This window comes from Staurois parvus, unplaced genomic scaffold, assembly GCF_062004578.1.
Source record: "Staurois parvus isolate SC_StPar_1 unplaced genomic scaffold, SC_StPar_1.0 ptg000684l, whole genome shotgun sequence".
NCBI lineage: Eukaryota > Metazoa > Chordata > Amphibia > Anura > Ranidae > Staurois > Staurois parvus.
In genome coordinates, this window is record NW_028318480.1 from 2,532,509 (window position 1) to 2,550,944 (window position 18,436).

An 18,436-nucleotide genomic window follows, 5' to 3' on the forward strand; every position below is an offset into this window, starting at 1 on the left:
TGTCTTGACTATTCTTTGTATTCTCCTTTGATCTGACCCTCTGTTGCTGAACCCGGCTCGTGACCTGTGATTCTCGTCTGCTGTCCTGTACTGTTCTGTCCTGTTGTTGTTGACCCCGGCTTGTCTGACTACTCTTTTGTCTCTTCCACCAGCTACACGCCATTGGCGGCGGCCATTACCGCAGCTGAGGTGTCTCGGGGGCCGCGACCTGGTTCCTGGCTGCGTCAAGTCCATCCCCACCATCAGGGGCCCTGGTGAAGGGCAGCCTGGGACTTAGACTCCGCGCCCTGAGGGACTTTGGTCTGTGGGTGGTGGTTGTCGTCAGCCAGTGCGTTACATTGTTAGGCCTGCCTGTCCGTTCCTCAGCTCCTGCCCTGACATTACACAAGTGCCATGAACCCTGACGGTGCAGGCACGCCTTCGCTCCCAATGCTAGTTGCCAGACTCGATCAACAGGATCACCTGTTGGATCAGTTCGCTCAGGCGTTGCAAACTCTGCTTGCACGCACCGCGCACCTTACTCCTGGTGTTATTAGGCCGGTTGTCGCTCCGGTGGTCGCTTCCGCTGCTGTTCCGCTTGCTGTGCCTACCGCCGCGGCTGATGCGGCACCCGCGGTGTCCAGAGGTATGACCGGTTCAGCCCCTCTTCCACAGCGCTTTGGGGGTGAGCCGAGTCAGTGTCGTGGGTTCCTCAACCAGGTGGGTATTTATTTTGAATTAATACCCCACGCCTTTCCGTCTGAGAGGTCAAAGGTGGGGTTCCTCATCTCACTACTCTCAGACAAGGCCTTGGCCTGGGCAAATCCCTTATGGGAGAGGAACGACCCGGTGATTCAAGATTTTTCTGGTTTTGTCGATGCCTTCCGTAGGGTATTCGACGTACCGGCTCGTTCCGCCTCGGCGGCCAAGCTGCTCATGACCATGCATCAGGGTTCAAGGACCGTGGCCGAGTACGCTATAGAGTTTCGTACCCTGGCGGCAGAGGTCGGTTGGAACAATGAGGCTCTGGTGGCTGCGTTTTCCCATGGTCTTTCTGACTCATTGAAGGACGAGATTGCAGCTAAGGAACTGCCTGTGGTGTTGGAGGAGCTCATCTCTTTCCTGATCCTGATTGACACCAGGCTCAGGGAGAGGCCTTCACTCAAGGAACGCCTGCGGAGGCCTTCCAATCGACTGGCACCTGCGTTTTCTGTCCCACCCGTTCCTCCCTCTCCTCCCACGCCTCCTGGGGATAGCTTGTCTGGTGGGGAACCCATGCAGCTGGGGTTTGCTCGCCTTTCCGAGGGGGAGCGGGCCGCTCGGCGTCGGGAGGGTCGCTGCCTGTACTGTGGCCTCGGTGGGCACTTTCGGCAGTCTTGTCCGGTCCGTCCGGGAAACGCTCGCACCTGAGATCATGTCGGGGACAGATCTTGGGTGGAGTTTCCTCGTCCCCGGCGTTCCGCAAGGATAAGCCACTGATCACCGTGGTCCTTTCTTGGACAGGGGGCTCGGTGACGGCCCAGGCGTTGGTAGACTCTGGGGCCGGTGGGTTGTTCTTGGACAGCTCATTTGCTGCGCAGCACTCCATTCCCCTGCAGGCTCGTGCTGCCCCATTGGTTCTCGAAGCAATAGATGGCAGGCCCCTGCAGCCGCCGCAGGTTACCCACGAGACCCTGCCAATAGAGGTAGCCATTGGGGCTGTTCACAGGGAGTTGGCCTGTTTTCAGGTGATTTCTTCCCCACACTATTCGGTGGTTTTGGGGTATCCCTGGCTCCAGAGGCACAATCCAACCTTCAATTGGCAAACAGCCGAGATTCTCTCATGGTCTCCACAGTGTGGGGCCGGGTGCATCCGGGGGCCGGTTAAGGTATTGTGTGCCTCCTCGGACTCTGCGTTGCCCACCGACTATGGGGAATACCGGGACGTGTTCGATAAGGTACGCGCTGGTACCTTACCACCGCATCGTCCTTACGACTGCGCCATATCCCTGCAACCCGGGGCCACTCCTCCACGTGGCAGGGTGTACCCTCTCTCGGTTGCGGAGAATAAGGCCATGGAGGAGTACGTGGTGGATGCGCTTTCCCGGGGGCACATTCGTAAGTCTACTTCCCCAGCAGGAGCGGGGTTTTTTTTTCGTAAAGAAGAAAGGTGGGGAATTGAGGCCCTGCATCGATTATAGGGGTCTCAATCGGATTACCATTAAGAATGCATATCCAATTCCTTTGATTTCTGAGTTATTCGACCGCCTTAAGGGAGCAACGGTCTTTACCAAACTCGACCTTACGGCGGCGTACAACCTCGTACGGATCAGACAGGGGGATGAGTGGAAGACCGCGTTTAACACTAGAACTGGGCACTACGAATACCTGGTGATGCCCTTCGGATTGTGTAACGCGCCCGCGGTCTTTCAGGAATTCATAAACGATGTCCTTCGTGATTTGTTGCAGCAATGCGTAGTGGTTTACCTGGATGACATCTTGGTTTACTCTACCTCCATGGAGTCCCATGTCCAGGATGTTAAGCAGGTGCTGCAACGATTGCGTGAGAACGGACTCTTTTGTAAACTCGAGAAGTGCGAGTTCCATCGATCCCAGGTTGCCTTTTTGGGCTACATAATTTCCGCGGAGGGATTTTCCATGGACCCTCAGAAGGTTGCGGCAGTTCTGCAGTGGCCTCGTCCCAATGGTCTTCGGCCCATTCAGCGCTTTCTGGGTTTTGCCAACTACTATCGGAAGTTCATCAGGAACTTCTCCACGTTGGCAAAGCCTCTCTCTGACCTAACCAAGAAGGGGAGTAACCCTCACGAGTGGCCATCCGAGGCCATCAGAGCTTTCGAGGCTCTGAAAGCTGCCTTTGCTTCGGCTCCGATTCTTTCGCATCCCAATCCTGGGTTGCCCTTCGTCCTCGAAGTTGATGCTTCCGAGACGGGAGTAGGGGCTCTCCTGTCTCAGCGTCGGTCGCCCGATGGACCCCTACTTCCCTGCGGGTTCTACTCCAGGAAGCTTTCCTCGGCTGAGTGCAACTACCAGATTGGAGATCGGGAGTTGTTGGTCATCATTCTGGCTCTCAAGGAATGGAGGCACCTGCTCGAGGGTTCCGCGGTTCCGGTCCTCATTCTTACCGATCACAAGAACCTGACTTATCTTTCGGAGGCCAAGCGATTGACACCCCGCCAGGCCAGATGGGCTCTGTTCTTGTCACGCTTCAACTATGTGGTTTCATATTTGCCTGGTTCCAAGAATGTCAGGGCTGATGCGTTATCACGGCAATACTCTGAGTTGTCCAGGGAGGACTCTGAGCCAATCTCACTTATACCTCCAGATCAGATCCTGGCTGCCATTCGCACCAGTCTGACCTCTCCCCTTGGGGAGCAGATTTTGGCGGCTCAAACTGATGCTCCTCCCGGGAGGCCGGAGGGTAGATGTTTCGTACCCGAGGGATTGCGCACCCGCCTGCTGCGTACCTACCATAACGCCAAAACTGCCGGGCATCCTGGGAAGAACCAGCTGTGTTGGGTCGTCTCTCGCTTATTCTGGTGGCCAACCCTCCGTGCCGACATTGCCTCTTATGTAGCGGCATGTTCGATCTGTGCCCAGAATAAGTCTCCACGGCATCTCCCTTTGGGTCTTCTGCAACCCATTCCCAATGGGGAGCGTCCTTGGTCACATCTAGGGATGGACTTTATTGTAGACCTCCCGGTGTCTCGGGGTCATACGGTCATCCTCATGATCGTCGATCGGTTTTCCAAGATGTGCCATTGCATTCCACTCAGGAAATTACCCACAGCGCAGGAACTGGCCACGGTCTTTTCCAGGGAGATTTTTCGCCTGCATGGGTTACCTAAGGTGATTGTCTCAGACCGCGGGAGTCAGTTCGTGTCCAGATTCTGGCGTGCCTTCTGCTCCCAGTTGGGTATTAGTCTCTCCTTTTCATCAGCCTACCACCCGCAGTCCAATGGGGCTGCGGAGCGTTCCAATCAGGCCTTAGAACAATTCCTTCGGTGTTATATTTCAGACCATCAGGATGATTGGGCCGATCTCCTGCCGTGGGCAGAGTTTGCCAGGAACTCGGCGGTCAACTCCTCCACCGGGATGTCTCCCTTCATGGCCAACTATGGGTTTCAACCCGCGGTATTACCTGAGAGGTTCTCACCACAGGACATTCCGGCTGTGGAGAACCATCTTGCTGCCCTGCGTTCTTCTTGGGGGCAGATCCAGAGGGCCTTGAGGGACTCAGCTCAGCGCCAGAAGTTCCAGGCTGATCGCAGACGGTTGCCCGCTCCTTCATACCAGGTCGGCGATCGGGTGTGGTTGTCTACTCGCAACCTCAATCTTCGGGTGCCCACACCCAAACTGGCTCCCCGTTTTGTCGGTCCTTTCCGCATTCTCCGCAAAGTGAATCCGGTGGCCTATGCACTTGCCCTTCCGTCTGGGATGCGGATCTCCAATATCTTTCATGTTTCCCTGTTGAAACCTCTGATCTGCAATCGCTTCACTACCTCTCTTCCTCGGCCCCGTCCTGTTCGGGTTGACGGTCATGAGGAGTATGAGGTGAGCCGGATCCTGGACTCTCGATTGGTGCGCGGTCAATTACAGTTCCTGGTTCATTGGCGCGGTTATGGTCCCGAGGAGCGTTCCTGGGTTCCTTCCGCGGATGTCCATGCTCCTGCCCTCCTCCGCGCTTTTCATACCCGCTTTCCTCAGAAACCTTTTGTTGAGCCGCGGAGGGGGAGGGGCCCTTGAGGGGGAGGTACTGTCAAGGTCCTACCTTTTTCCTGTGGTTATGTTGCTTCATGTGCTGGTGTCCATCTTGGATTCTGCTGTGCATGATGGGAGCCCTTTTATGCCTTCAGGTTTCTGTGGTCCATCCTCCAGAGGGGTGTGGCTGATGACATATAAGCCTGTGGCCCGCACATGCTCTTTGCACTTGTGTCTTGTGTCTTTGTGTTGCTGTTACTCTGTTCTGACTCTCGTGACTCTCCTGGTATCTGATTCGGCTTGTCTTGACTATTCTTTGTATTCTCCTTTGATCTGACCCTCTGTTGCTGAACCCGGCTCGTGACCTGTGATTCTCGTCTGCTGTCCTGTACTGTTCTGTCCTGTTGTTGTTGACCCCGGCTTGTCTGACTACTCTTTTGTCTCTTCCACCAGCTACACGCCATTGGCGGCGGCCATTACCGCAGCTGAGGTGTCTCGGGGGCCGCGACCTGGTTCCTGGCTGCGTCAAGTCCATCCCCACCATCAGGGGCCCTGGTGAAGGGCAGCCTGGGACTTAGACTCCGCGCCCTGAGGGACTTTGGTCTGTGGGTGGTGGTTGTCGTCAGCCAGTGCGTTACATTGTTAGGCCTGCCTGTCCGTTCCTCAGCTCCTGCCCTGACAGACAGCAGCAGGAGCCTTTGGTTCCTGCTGTTGTCAAGCACAGCCAGTGAGGAGGGGATGGGGCTTGAGCCATCTCATAGACACATAGAGGAGGCTTGGAAGTGAGCATGCATGGGTGCCCTCAGAGCAAGCAACTTGCTTTTTGGGCACTCAGTGGGGGGGAGAGGCCAGGGGCGCCAGTCAGGAACCCGAGAAGAGGAATATCAGGGCTGCTCTGTGCAAAAACATTGCACAGAGCAGGTAAGTATGATATGTTTGTTATTAAAAAAAAAAATTCTGAACCTTTACAATCACTTTAACTATGTTGAAAATAGTAATATTGCAGTTGTTTAGGGTGCACCCAAAGGTATGTCCTAAGTAATACCCTTGTGTAGTACCTCTGAACTAAGTAAATAGCAACATTCTCTATGAGGCAACTGTAAATAGTCTGTCTTTAATCACAAATCTTTTGCTGGCTATTGTTGGGGCCCAGTCATACCAATGGTGCGCATGAGAACAGTCACACCAATGCTTACAGGCAGTAATAAGCTATGGGACAGCTATGTAGTTAGTTACCAAAGACTCATTCTCTATCTAGGGCCACTAGATCTGGACCTCTCACTAGACTAGCAGCCCAGATCCGAAACACCCACTGCTTGAAAAAGGATCCTCTTTTCTGGTTTAGTGGGTCACTGGGCTCTACTGGTGGTACCACCTAATGTGTGAGCAGTGCGGAACTCTTGGTAGTGATAGCTCAGTCTCATGCTCTCTCCTACTGTCTCTCTGGAATCTTACAATGACACAGTTGTGGCCCCAGCTCCATTGCAACCAGGTATGACTTCCAAGATGTGTTCACTCCCACGTCAATTCAGCAAAAGATCATGCAATTCAAATAGCCCATGAAGAAGTCGTTTCTTTCTTCTCCCTGCCCTAAGCCCTCCAGGGAACAATAGTCCTTTGGGTGATAGTAGCCTATAATGATTTTCCCAGTATGCATTCCAAGTCACATTATCCACTGTGGCCAGTTTCAAGGCATGGGGCATGCTAGCTTTATGGTTTACACAATTTGGAGCCATTTGTTCCTTCTATTTAGTGACTTATTACCACTCTTGCATTACTCTTTAAGGTACCTGAAAATGAGATGCTATACTATTCACTGATGTTGAACCAGCGTCTTTCCCCCAGTTTCCTTTTGTTTTTGTTTTTTCAAAAAGAAAGGGCAGAACAGTATATTACAACCCAAAGCGTTTACTTACCACCCTTGTGCAAATGTTATTTTTTAATATTTTCTCCTTCTTAGGTATAGGCCAAGCTACAGAGAAGTCATACATCCTGCATGCCGTGGTAGGAGCTGAAGCCTTTATTATACTGGTACTGCTCATTGTAGTTGTAAAAGTTTGTGTCAAAGGTATGCTATGCTGTAACTCTTTGTGATATATGCAAACTTAGTAAAATGTTAACCAAATGCACTGCAGGAGGAAAGTGTAACACACTAACATACACCTACCTCCAGGCCATTCACCAACTAAGACCTCAAATAACAGGGCTCTGTTTACCATGTATATTGCTGTGAGCTTCCAGCTATAACTATAGTTTAAGGCCAACTACTCATATTGAAATAATGAACCAGGACTGAACATGTGCTGTATTGGAGTGACAGAGAGAGAGACATTTTCTGAGCTCACAATCTGACCTGGAGGCTACTGTAGAAATTGAGTTGCATTTACTTCATATACTGCTTTTATTTAGGATATTGTGAGGGGTTTTCTGTAGACCTATGTGGGGAGGGGGTTACGGAGTAACTATATTGCATTCAAATTGGCATATCTATAGAAAAGACTCCAGATGGTTTATTTTGCAAATACAGCACTACAAGATTTGTCAATGGATAGGCACAAGATGTGAATAGAACATCATCTGTTTTCCCACAATAGTCACTTGTCTTTGGCCCCCAAACCTTCTGAATGGTCACTGTTGATGAGGATAATTTGTTGGATAGGCAAACAAAAAAAAAACCCCGCCTTGATCTCCATTCTTTACCCTCTGATAAGCCAGTGCCAGCCTCCATGCTGCCCATTCCCTTTCCTCCTCCATCCATAGATAGTTCAGCAGTATTCTGAACAGAAATCATTCTGTGGGCAGTCAGATCATACCTACAGTGGGGATCGAAAGTTTGGGCACCCCAGCTAAAAATTTGTATTAATGTGCATAAAGAAGCCCAGGAAAGATGGAAAAATCTCCAAAAGGCATCAAATTACAGATTAGACATTCTTATAATATGTCAACAAAAGTTAGATTTTATTTCCATCATTTACACTTTCAAAATAACAGAAAACAAAAAAATGGCGTCTGCAAAAGTTTGGGCACCCTGCATAGTTAATATCTTGTACTGCCCCCTTTGGCAAGTATCACAGCTTGTAAATGCTTTTTGTAGCCAGCCAAGAGTCTTTCAATTCTTGTTTGAGGTATCTTTGCCCATTCTTCCTTACAAAAGTCTTCCAGTTCTTTGAGATTTCTGGGCTGTCTGTCACGCACTGCTCTTTTAAGGTCTATCCATAGATTTTCAATTATGTTGAGGTCCGGAGATTGTGAAGGCCATGGCATAACCTTCAGTTTACGCCTCTTGATGTAATCCCCCGTGGATTTCGAGGTGTGTTTAGGATCATTATCCATTTGTAGAAGCCATCCTCTCTTTAACTTCAGCTTTTTCACAGATGGCATCAAGTTACCATCCAAAATGTGCTGAAATTTTATTGAATCCATTTTTCCTTCTACTCGTGAGATGTTCCCTGTGCCACTGGCTGCAACACAACCCCAAAACATGATTGATCCAACCCCATGCTTAACAGTTGGACAGAGGTTCTTTTCATTAAATTCTGTGCCCCTTCTTCTCCAAACGTACCTTTGCTCATTCCGGCCAAAAAGTTCAATTTTAACCTCATCGGTCCACAGAACTTGTTTCCAAAATGCATCAGGCTTGTCTATATGTTCATTTGCAAAGTTCAAACGATGATTTTTGTGGTGAGGACGTAGAAGAGGTTTTCTTCTGATGACTCTTCCATGAAGACCATATTTGTACATGTATCTCTTTATAGTGGAATAGTGAACCACAACTCCAGTGTCTGCCAGATCTTTCTGGAGGGATCGTGCAGTCAAATGTGGATTTTGAATTGTTTTTCTCACAATCCTGCGAGCTGTTCTGTCTGATATTTTTCTTGGTCTTCCAGATCTTGCTTTAACTTCCACTGTTCCTGATGACTGCCATTTCTTAATTACATTCCGAACAGGATATTGACATCTGAAAACGCTTTGCTATCTTCTTATAGCCTTCTCCAGCTTTGTGAGCGTCAACTATTTTCAGTTTCAGTTTTCTAGACAACTGCTTAGAAGAACCCATGGTGCTGATTGTTGGGGCAAGGTCAGATGAGTCTGGGCATTTAAAACCTTTGAGATTGACATCACCTGGTCTTCCCAGACGATGATTGAGAACAATCCATGACACTGGCAGGTCTCAGCTTTGCAAAGGGGGCAGTGCATGCTATAAATTCTGCAGGGTGCCCAAACTTTTGCAGATGCCATTTTTTTGTTTTCTGTTATTTTGAAAGTGTAAATGATTGAAATAAAATCTAACTTTTGTTTACATATTATAAGAATGTCTAATCTGTAATTTGATGCTTTTTGGAGATTTTTCCATCTTTCCTTGGCTTCTTTATGCACATTAATACAAATTTTTAGCTGGGGTGCCCAAACTTTCGATCCCCACTGTACATCATTGTCTAACTGCTTAGTGACAGGCCGATTCCCCATATGGTGTAGATGCACGCAGGGGCGGACTGACCATTTGGAAACTCGGGCACTGCCCGAGGGCCCGGGGTCAGTTGGGGGCCCCATGAGATGCCCCTGGTACCTTTTTCATAGGCCTTTTTGAGTTTGTGCAAGGACACAGGAGCCCCATGATCCCCTATTGCCTGGGGGTCCCATGAGTTGTCAGTCCGCCCCTGGTTGCATGTTGAGTACATATCCTTTAAAGCTGAACTGGAGGTCATCAGAGATCGTGGACCATTCTGCAGACTATCTGCAGTTAAGCAATGCAGCTTGGTCAAGGACCCACCCCCAACCAATTAATGGACATTGAAGGAGCAACAGCATGCCCTGTACTGTACAAAGCAATGAAGCCCTAATGGGCTAATAGTGCCACTCCCTGACTCCTTCCATTGGCAGGGCAAATGCCCCTGGGGATTTTGTGAAGCTATTAACAGGACAGATTTAGATAGTTATGTTTATTGTATATGCATTTTTATGAAGTATATAGTTGGTTTCAAGAGCAATTGATCACATTTGCCTGACATTTAGGGGTTGGTTTACTAAAACTGGAGAGTGCAAAATCTGGTGCAGCCCTGCATAGAAACCAATCAGCTTCCAGGGTTTTTTGTCAACGCTCAATTGAACAAGCTGAAGTTAGAAGCTGATTGGCTACCATACAGAGCTGCACCAGATTTTGCACTCTCCAGTATTAGTAAGTCAACCCCTTAGCATCAATCTTTTGCCAGAATATTTATAAAGCAGAAATATCAACTCACTGCCTTTTTACTCTCCCAACATTCTTTGCATTTATATACATCCTCCATCTAGACTGAATCTAGATGAATACTGAATTTTATCAAAGCTCGTGTATGGAGGCCACATGCTTGAAGCCCACATTGTCTTTACTGAAAAAGTGTATATCAACAAAAAGTTTTTTTACGTTTTGGATATAGTGGTGAAGGATTTGACCCTCTGATTAGTTTTATACTGGAATCCAGGGCTGTTATTTTTCATCACAGTTTTAGTAGACAGGAAGTGAGTGAACATTAACAACAGGGAAACAGAGAGAAATAAAAGCTGACAGGGTTCTAGCCTTTCCCTACTCTTAAACATTTTTTTATGTCTGTGTTGTTGTTGTTGTAAGTGTTCCCCTTACTGGGAAAACATTGTCAGAACATGAATGTAAATCTCTCTAACTAAATCCGGGATAGCAATAAAAACCTAACGGGTGTCCTTCCCCACTCTATCCAAAGCTTTGGAAAAACATTTTGTCTTGACATACAACAAACAAAATGTACTTTTGTAGAGCCTTCCGTTAAATTATCTCCCCTTCCCCCCAGGTATTATACTTACAGTATCCGCCCATGCTCCTGACAGATCCATTCACTACTGTCCATGAAAAGCCACACAGTCCCCTCTGGAAACTTTCCTGTACAGACCTGAAGTCTTCTGTGCATGGACACCCAAACCCTATTCATTCCTATCATTTCATTCCTATTCACATCTATCCTTGGATTAAATACTGTAGTAGATGGGTTCTCTATAGGAATAAATAGGACTTTGTACACTTGCACAAAAGTCTTGAGTAGAATTTCAAGAGGTGGCTGTGAGGCTTTTCATTGGCAACACAGCTTTCAGCTGCCAGTATTGTGCACATAGGTGATGATGATGATGGGTGTGGGGGGATTATTTAAATAATATATAACACAATGTGCCAAGCTTTGCTTAAAATTATGCATCCAATTGCTATTACTTGTGTTGCATACCACAATAAATAAAACAATTATATGAAACATGAAAAGATGAATAAAAATGAATAAAAAATAATAAACCAGTGTCAATTTCCAGTAACAGTGTCCATATAATTATCAAAAAAGTCCATATATGAAATTTCTTCGAACTTGCATTGTTCACTTTAAAATATAGTAACCCATGCTTCTAAAATAAAATATTTTGTGCGGAAAACTTGCATGGACGTGCTCCCCCATCGGTTGTGCTCTCACCTCAGGTATATAACCAAACCGTTAAGTGAGGACATATAACACTTGTGTCCCTTTAAATGGGCCAGAGTATGGATGAGATGGTATCTTGCTGTTTGGGGTCCTTCTCCAGTCAAATAATAATCTTTCCTTCCACGGTGGTTAATATAGAGGGATAAGTCAAATCTTAGTGTATTATTCTTTAAAAACCATTTTCTTAATAAAAGTAATGCACTCACATATACAGTATTCTGTATATAAAACCGCTTTATTCACAAAATGTGTCCTCCAGATCTTTTCTTATGGGAAAAAGCCTAAAATTGCCAGCTGGTGTCAGTATGGAACTATCGAGCATCGTGATGTCAAAGCCCCTCCCCAACACGTTATACCACCGGTCACGTGGCTTCACCAGGGGAAAAAGTAGAGTAAACCCATTAAAATAAACTTGACTTAAAACCATTATAGTTTCCCTCTAATGACCAATACATGTACAGTATGTGTTTATGTAATATTTTAGAATTGAAAACGTGTAGCTTATATTTAACTTGTTTACTTTACAGGTTCATCTCAGGTTGGGAACCAGGTAGGGTTCTTCTGAATTTTTTTTTTTTGTATAATCATTACATTTACATACAAAGTGTAAAGTTTATGAGCAAAATACAGCTAGCCAATAGGAATAATGATCTAATTATTACCATCAAGTGAACTCTTTTTTTTACATTTAGTTGATCTCCAACGGTAGAATACAGCACTGGTTGCTAATGAAGATAAAGTTAACCAAATAAAATGAACTTATTTACTTCAAGCACATTGGATTATTTAATTGTCCAAATTCAGTTTTATATATTAATCTTGATACATTGGGAATTGTTTTACTCAGGATGGTGAGCCAAAACATCTGTTAAACCCAGCTCCAGCCAAAACCAGATACAACACCTGAGGTTTCAATCTCACTTTTCTACTGCAGAAACAGCAATGCAGCTTGGTGAGAGACAACTCCTCTTTAGTCTGTGGTTGGATAGTGAAGGAACAGCAACTCACTAGTTAGGTCACCTTCAATCCAGAGCTGTCTCTCACAGACATTCCTTTCCACCACTGTCAATAGCCTTCAGGGTTGAATGACAGCCAACATCACTCAGCTCAGACTAAAATTGACTCACCTCTGGGGTGGCATCATCACGTAGCCTGAGCTCAGAGTGTCACTGCACTGAATGGCGCCTATATATCATTACATAAGTGTTATTCAGTGCAATAGTACAAGAACACTCACCATCCCCATATCCAATATATCCCTATATTTGAGATGGCAGACGATTTTACCTATTTATATGGGCTTTGCTTCATTATTTAGCACTTATACTTTGTCTGTGATTAGGTGTCATTTCAGCAGTTGTCTTCAGCAGTTGGATAACTTGCCAATTGTCTACAGAATACATTCTACCTCTATATGATATTTTGTAGGGACCTTCTTTTATCTATTCCTTTGACTGAGTATGTACAACATACTGTAGGTGCATGTCTTTGTCAGCGTTGATGTTGTTAATTTATGCCTATTTACTAATAAATCTTCTTTGGATTGAAAGAAAAAAAATAGTTTTAATCAGCTGATGATCAGCATGCCATTTTTTAAATACTGTCTTTACCATGCAGCAAGGAGCTGGATATATTGTGAGCCAGTACATGTATTTTATAAGATTAGATTTATGCTTCTAAAACTCAGATTTGATAGTTAATAATCTCTTATTGTGGCTACCTGAAATTTCAGGTCTTTGAAGAGGAGCCGGAGAGTGAAGCAAAACTTCATTATGCTGAGATCTGTCAGTCAAACCGACCAAAGACAGCGAAGGGTAAACGCTCAGAGGAGAGAGTTACCTACGCTCCCATCAAGTTGCACCAGTAAACAAATCCAAGATCTTTTTGGTGACAAAAAACATTTATGAAATAAATTAGGTGCCCTAAAGTTGGCTCCAAAACTAGTGTCCCCATGGGAACATTTCAGCTCTGTTCCTGTTATTGACAAATAAAAATGTTGAATCCTCCTTCACTTTTATGTCCGGTCAACCAGGATAATTAGAGTGCATTTACTCAGCTGGGACGCAGACAGCAGTAGGAACCTGAACATGGTATCCAAACTTAAAAACCAAAAAAGTTAGGGCTCTAGTTACATTTTAAGGATATCTTTTTCATTTTTTAAGAAGAACTCCAGTTGGAATTTTTTTTGGTTTTACCATGCAGTGGGGCTGTGCCGCCACTACATGGATCAACTGCTTGTTTATTCTAGGGGCGAGGACTAAGCTCAAACTAAGCTCATACTCACCTGACCTGCCGATCCTATGGAAAACTGCACTTCCCCATAGTCCAGCAGTGGACTGTTCCTGTCTGTAGAGCGTGCATTGAGTGTGCTGACAAAAGGAACAGCCCATTTACAAGATCAATGGACCACGGGGGGGGGGGATGCAGGAGCCAAAAGGACCGGTCTTGTGTGGAGAGGATCGGCGGGTCAGGTGAGTATATCTTCAGTGTCCTAGTGTCCTCTCCTCTAGAACAAAACAAGTATTTGACTCATGCAATGCTGGCACAGCCCCACTGCAAAGGCAAAAAAAAATTCCCAGATTTCTGCTTTAAGCCTACATTTAGCTATAAGGAAAAACATAAAAATTAGTACAAGGGACATAGCTTACACACACACACCACCGTAATCTTCCACTGTGGTGGGGGTTAATAAAACTAAAGGGCTGTTAAGAGATCTCATCATGAAAGCCCGACATGGCACTCCCTTCTCTGCCAGATCCACTATTCATAGAAGCTTTTATTATAGCTTCTATGAATGAGACAGGATCTTTAAATGAGGGATGGGCAGCTGATTGATAACGTCACCCCTCATTCATATGTAGTATGGCTTCTGTGAATGGTGGATCTGGCAAGAAAATGTGGGCATAGTCAAGCTCTCTTGATGAGAGTTCCTGACAGCTCTTTAATTGCACTAACCCTGTCCACACCAGAAGATTATGGCAGTCAGGGGTGGGGGTTTAGTACAGAGAATATTTTCTCCTAAAAGAAGAAGAATCAGCACAAAGGACAGTTCATACTTACTGTAAGTTATGTCCCTTTTGCTGATTTATTTATATGTTTTTGATTTTAACTAAACTTAGACTTTAAAGTACAGAAATAATGCACAAAACTGCGACTATCAAAAAAAGGAACTCTCAAAGAACCCAATCGAATTTAAATTTCCATTGTCCCTCTGTCATTTTCAGTGGAAGTTTGAATTTATTGAGATGCTAAAAGATGTTGCAAATAGCTTTCTTTTCAAGACATTTTGAGAAATGATGCCTACCCTGTTTCCCCTAAAATAAGACCTACCCCGAAAATAAGACCTAGTGCTATTTTTGGGAATTGCTAAAGTATAAGACCTACCCCGAAAATAAGACCTAGTTGTGATTAGGGCTTTTTTTCAGCTGGAACATGGCGGAACGCCATTCTGCCGCCTCCAGCACTGGCCCTGCGCACACCCATATCTACTCTCTCTTATAAACACAGAAGCATGGCTGAAGTGACAGCACCATCTGCTCCCACAGAACCTCCCTACCTCTGTACTCACTGTGGGACAGGGAAGTAACAGATATCTGCGGGTGCAGTATGCAGTGTGTTTAGGGGTGGGGCATCTCCTCCTGCAGCCTAAAGCATGGAAGCCGATGCCCCAGGGGTGATCACCGGCCAGTGGGGAAGAGGTGGAGCGGCGAGTAAGTGCGTTTGGTGCACTGTGTGGGAAGATAGGACCCGAAATGGGAGTTACTATAGGGAGGAAGGAAAAAATGTCACCAGCACATGGTGACATTTTTTCCTTGCTGATTTTGCAGTGCTGGTGACATTTTTTCCTTGCTGATTTTGTTGTGCTGGTGACATTTTACACACAGCCATTTTTAACACAGGAACGTGTGCGTTTGGATTATACACTTACTATAGGGAGGGGCCGGGCTGCTGACAACTGTGTTTTGCAAAGCTAGCTAACCATATGAGGGCAGTAGAGGGGGAAGGGGGATGTGCAAAGGTGAGCTGCAGTCAGCTGTTGCAGAGGTAAATTGAGTCAGGTGAGTTGCAGACAGGGAGCATAGGTGAGCTGCGGCTGGGGGGGTGCAGAGGTGAGTTGAGTTGCAACCCACCTTTGCACCCCCCAGCCACAGCTCAGCTCTGCACCCTCTGGCCACACCTCAGCTCTGCACCCCCTGGCCACAGCTCACCTCTGCATTCCCTGTCTGCAACTCACCCCTTCACCCTGTCTGTGGCTCATATCTGCACCCTGTCTGAAACTCACCTGTCAAATCACCCCTGCAACACCCGACTGCAGCTCACAACTGTCATCAACTGGCCCTCTCCATAGTAACCCTCATTCACAACTGCTTGCAGCTCACCTCTGCACCCCCTGTCCACACCTGGACATTTAAACAATAAGACCTACCCCGAAAATAAGACCTAGTGTGTTTTTTTGAGCCCAAAAAAATATGACAGTGTCTTATTTTCGGGGAAACACTGTAGTTACCATAACATATAACTAAAGTAAAATTTTGATCAAAATAATATAAAATATAACTACCTTTTATAATAAATGAAATGTGTAATTTATTTTCTCATATATTTTCTTTATTTATGCATGATGTATTTTTAATTTTTCATATTTTGACTCAATTCAAGTAAAATTAAGTTGACACCTTTAAAAAAAATTAGGTTGACAAAAGCAGCCATTATTGCTATTCCTGAATTCATAGAACCCTAAGTCAAAACTTTTTTTTTAATCTTGTATAGAAGAGTTAAAACCACCAGCTTTTAAAGGGTATCTGTGTTCCCATAGAAGGGATTTGTCTTGGCAGGAAGGGAGAAAAATATCCATCATGGGGACACAGATAGCAATAAAATCTAACAAATGTGTTGATATTTCTTCTTATTGAGGGAATTTCTTATTCCCTCCAATTATGTCTGACATCCATCAAATTGACAGACAGTAAGGCGAAATCTTAACGGAGGAAGCCGAGAACAAACTTTACATGGATTCTATCCTTTACCTATTCTATAGGTAAAACAACAAGTTTAGATTCTGTTAAATGCTTACTGAATATGTTGTATTTTAGATTTTATTGAATGCTTAAAATTGTTTTTGCTCAATGCTTATTGTGTTTGTCATATAATAGCTAAATAAACAGTCTGATAAATTCTTAGAATTCATTCAAATTACTTTAAAGAAGAAAAAGTAAAGATTTACCTTATTCACTAAGCAAATACACTTTTTTTTCTATTTTCCAATACCCAAAACCGATACTTTGCGGTGTGACTTGCATCCATAGAAAATGAATGGCCGCTACATCACACTACAAAGAACAGCATGTTATTTGAACAGGAATGCGGTGTGATTCCTGTCCAAATCACATACAGTTTCCCGCCAGCTCAGTAGATTGGTTTAACAAGAGCTAGATGCATTTTCTAAGAGCCCTTTCACACTGTACTGGTGGGGTTTGACAGCAGTGCAGGAGGAGCACAGCGTACCCGTGGGTTTGGTGCTGGTTAGCTGTTCTTTCTCATATTATTCTATTATGTCCTGTGGTTTTGGTGCACTCTCTGCAAGCGCAATAAAATTCCTGCATGCTACATCTTTGTGCAATTTCAGAAAGTGCACCAAAACAGTGGGACATAATGCAACTTTGTGGGAGAGCACAGATAAGCCACACCAAAACCAGCAGATAAGTTGCAATGATTCCATGGTGTGGTTTGACTGCACCAGAACAGTGTGAAAGGGCTCTTAGAAATGTATCCAGCACTTGTTAAACCAATCTTCTGTCAGGAAATGCCTGAATGAATAATTTAGTCAGCTAAATAAATTGATCAATCACAGTGCCTCCAATACATAAATATAAAAATAATATAACTGACTCAATTAATTATTCCAAGTTATTTTGCCATGCAGAAATCTTTGAATAACCCAACAAGATCGGAGTAAGTATAGGCTGCACACTTTTATTTACAATAAGTCCCTTACAAACACTAATAGTTTGATTAATAGGTTGACACAGACCCTATATTTTTCAATGAAGCTGAAAATGATTTGTTACCATAAAATATATAGCTCTGAGAAAACATACAAGAACGAATTTCCCCTTCTGTAGATATCCTAACCGATTGGATAAAACTTGGCAAATAATTAATGTGCATTTAAAATGGCTATTGACCAGACTCTCCTAACATGGCTGCCGACTAATGGGCGGAGTTTGTCTTCCCAAGATGGCATCTAGCTTGGTTGAAGCTGTGTGCCCTGGCTTCAGTGAGGTTTGTGATCTAGATGAGGCAGTCTAATCTTGAAGGTGAAGTTTGATAATGTGTGACGATGAGTATCCTTCAGATGAAATAACTCCTGGATGATAGCATATGTGCATCTTGTCCATCTTGTGATGGGCGCGGCGTCAGACCCTCAGCCTTTCTCACCAACTTGTGACCGAAGGACTAGCCAATCAAAAACCGCACTGTAACAATGCCACGCTCAGCTGCACCCTGCACAAAGATTTTCCAGCTCACTGGACCACAATCTATGTGCCGCAGCCTGAGAGCGATTATTACTGGGTCAGGTTAATTACGCAATTAACCGTTCACACTGCTACCACCACCTTTTTGTGCAGAGTAGGTGGAAACTCGCCAATCTTAGCAGTAACACTATGATGTTTGAATAAGCGTCTGTATACACACTGTCACCGCAGGCAGATGTATGCAAAAGTTTAAAACACACATTAGCGCTCTTCAGAGACAGGGATTCTTAGCTTGCATTAAAGAGCTTTATAAACTCTTAACTCCAACTCCACTCTTAACTCCAAAACGCATTGACTCCTGCTGCCTTCCTCCTGGGTAAATGCACCTTTCTCCTACCTCCACTCTTAACTCCAAAACGCATTGACTCCTGCTGCCTTCCTCCTGGGTAAATGCACCTTTCTCCTACCTCCACTCTTAACTCCAAAACGCATTGACTCCTGCTATATTCAGAACAATTGGTGTATTTATATTTTTGTATATGTTGACCAGCTCTCACCTTCAGCTGCACCCGTTTTACGATTGGTGTCTGTTTCCTGAGAGAATCATCCCCCACTCCTCATGTGATCTTTATCAGCTTCTAATTGGGATGGAGTTGAATGCTCATTTGAGCATCTCCCTATAAATTTAGATCAGCTCATGGGGGAGATCTCTGATGGGGGGCACAGTCTCTGATGGGGTGCTGCTTCAGATTGAGTGCGGCTTTGAACGAGTGCATAGAAGAAGCAGTTAAACGCAGCAGTTGAACT

At 45.2% G+C, this 18,436-nt stretch overlaps 1 protein-coding gene across 1 annotated transcript in view; it reads left to right on the forward strand.

Moving 5' to 3' along the window:
- LOC149447500 (uncharacterized) overlaps positions 1 to 16,327 on the forward strand; it is a 39,877-nt gene extending 23,550 nt beyond the window's left edge. The window contains exons 3-5 of the mRNA XM_089652522.1: positions 6,638 to 6,745; positions 11,681 to 11,703; positions 12,886 to 16,327. Of these exons, the coding sequence (XP_089508648.1) occupies positions 6,638 to 6,745; positions 11,681 to 11,703; positions 12,886 to 13,020 (266 nt within the window). The 3' untranslated portion in view covers positions 13,021 to 16,327. The remainder of the gene's footprint in view (positions 1 to 6,637; positions 6,746 to 11,680; positions 11,704 to 12,885) is intronic.
- The last annotated feature ends 2,109 nt before the right edge of the window (positions 16,328 to 18,436 follow it).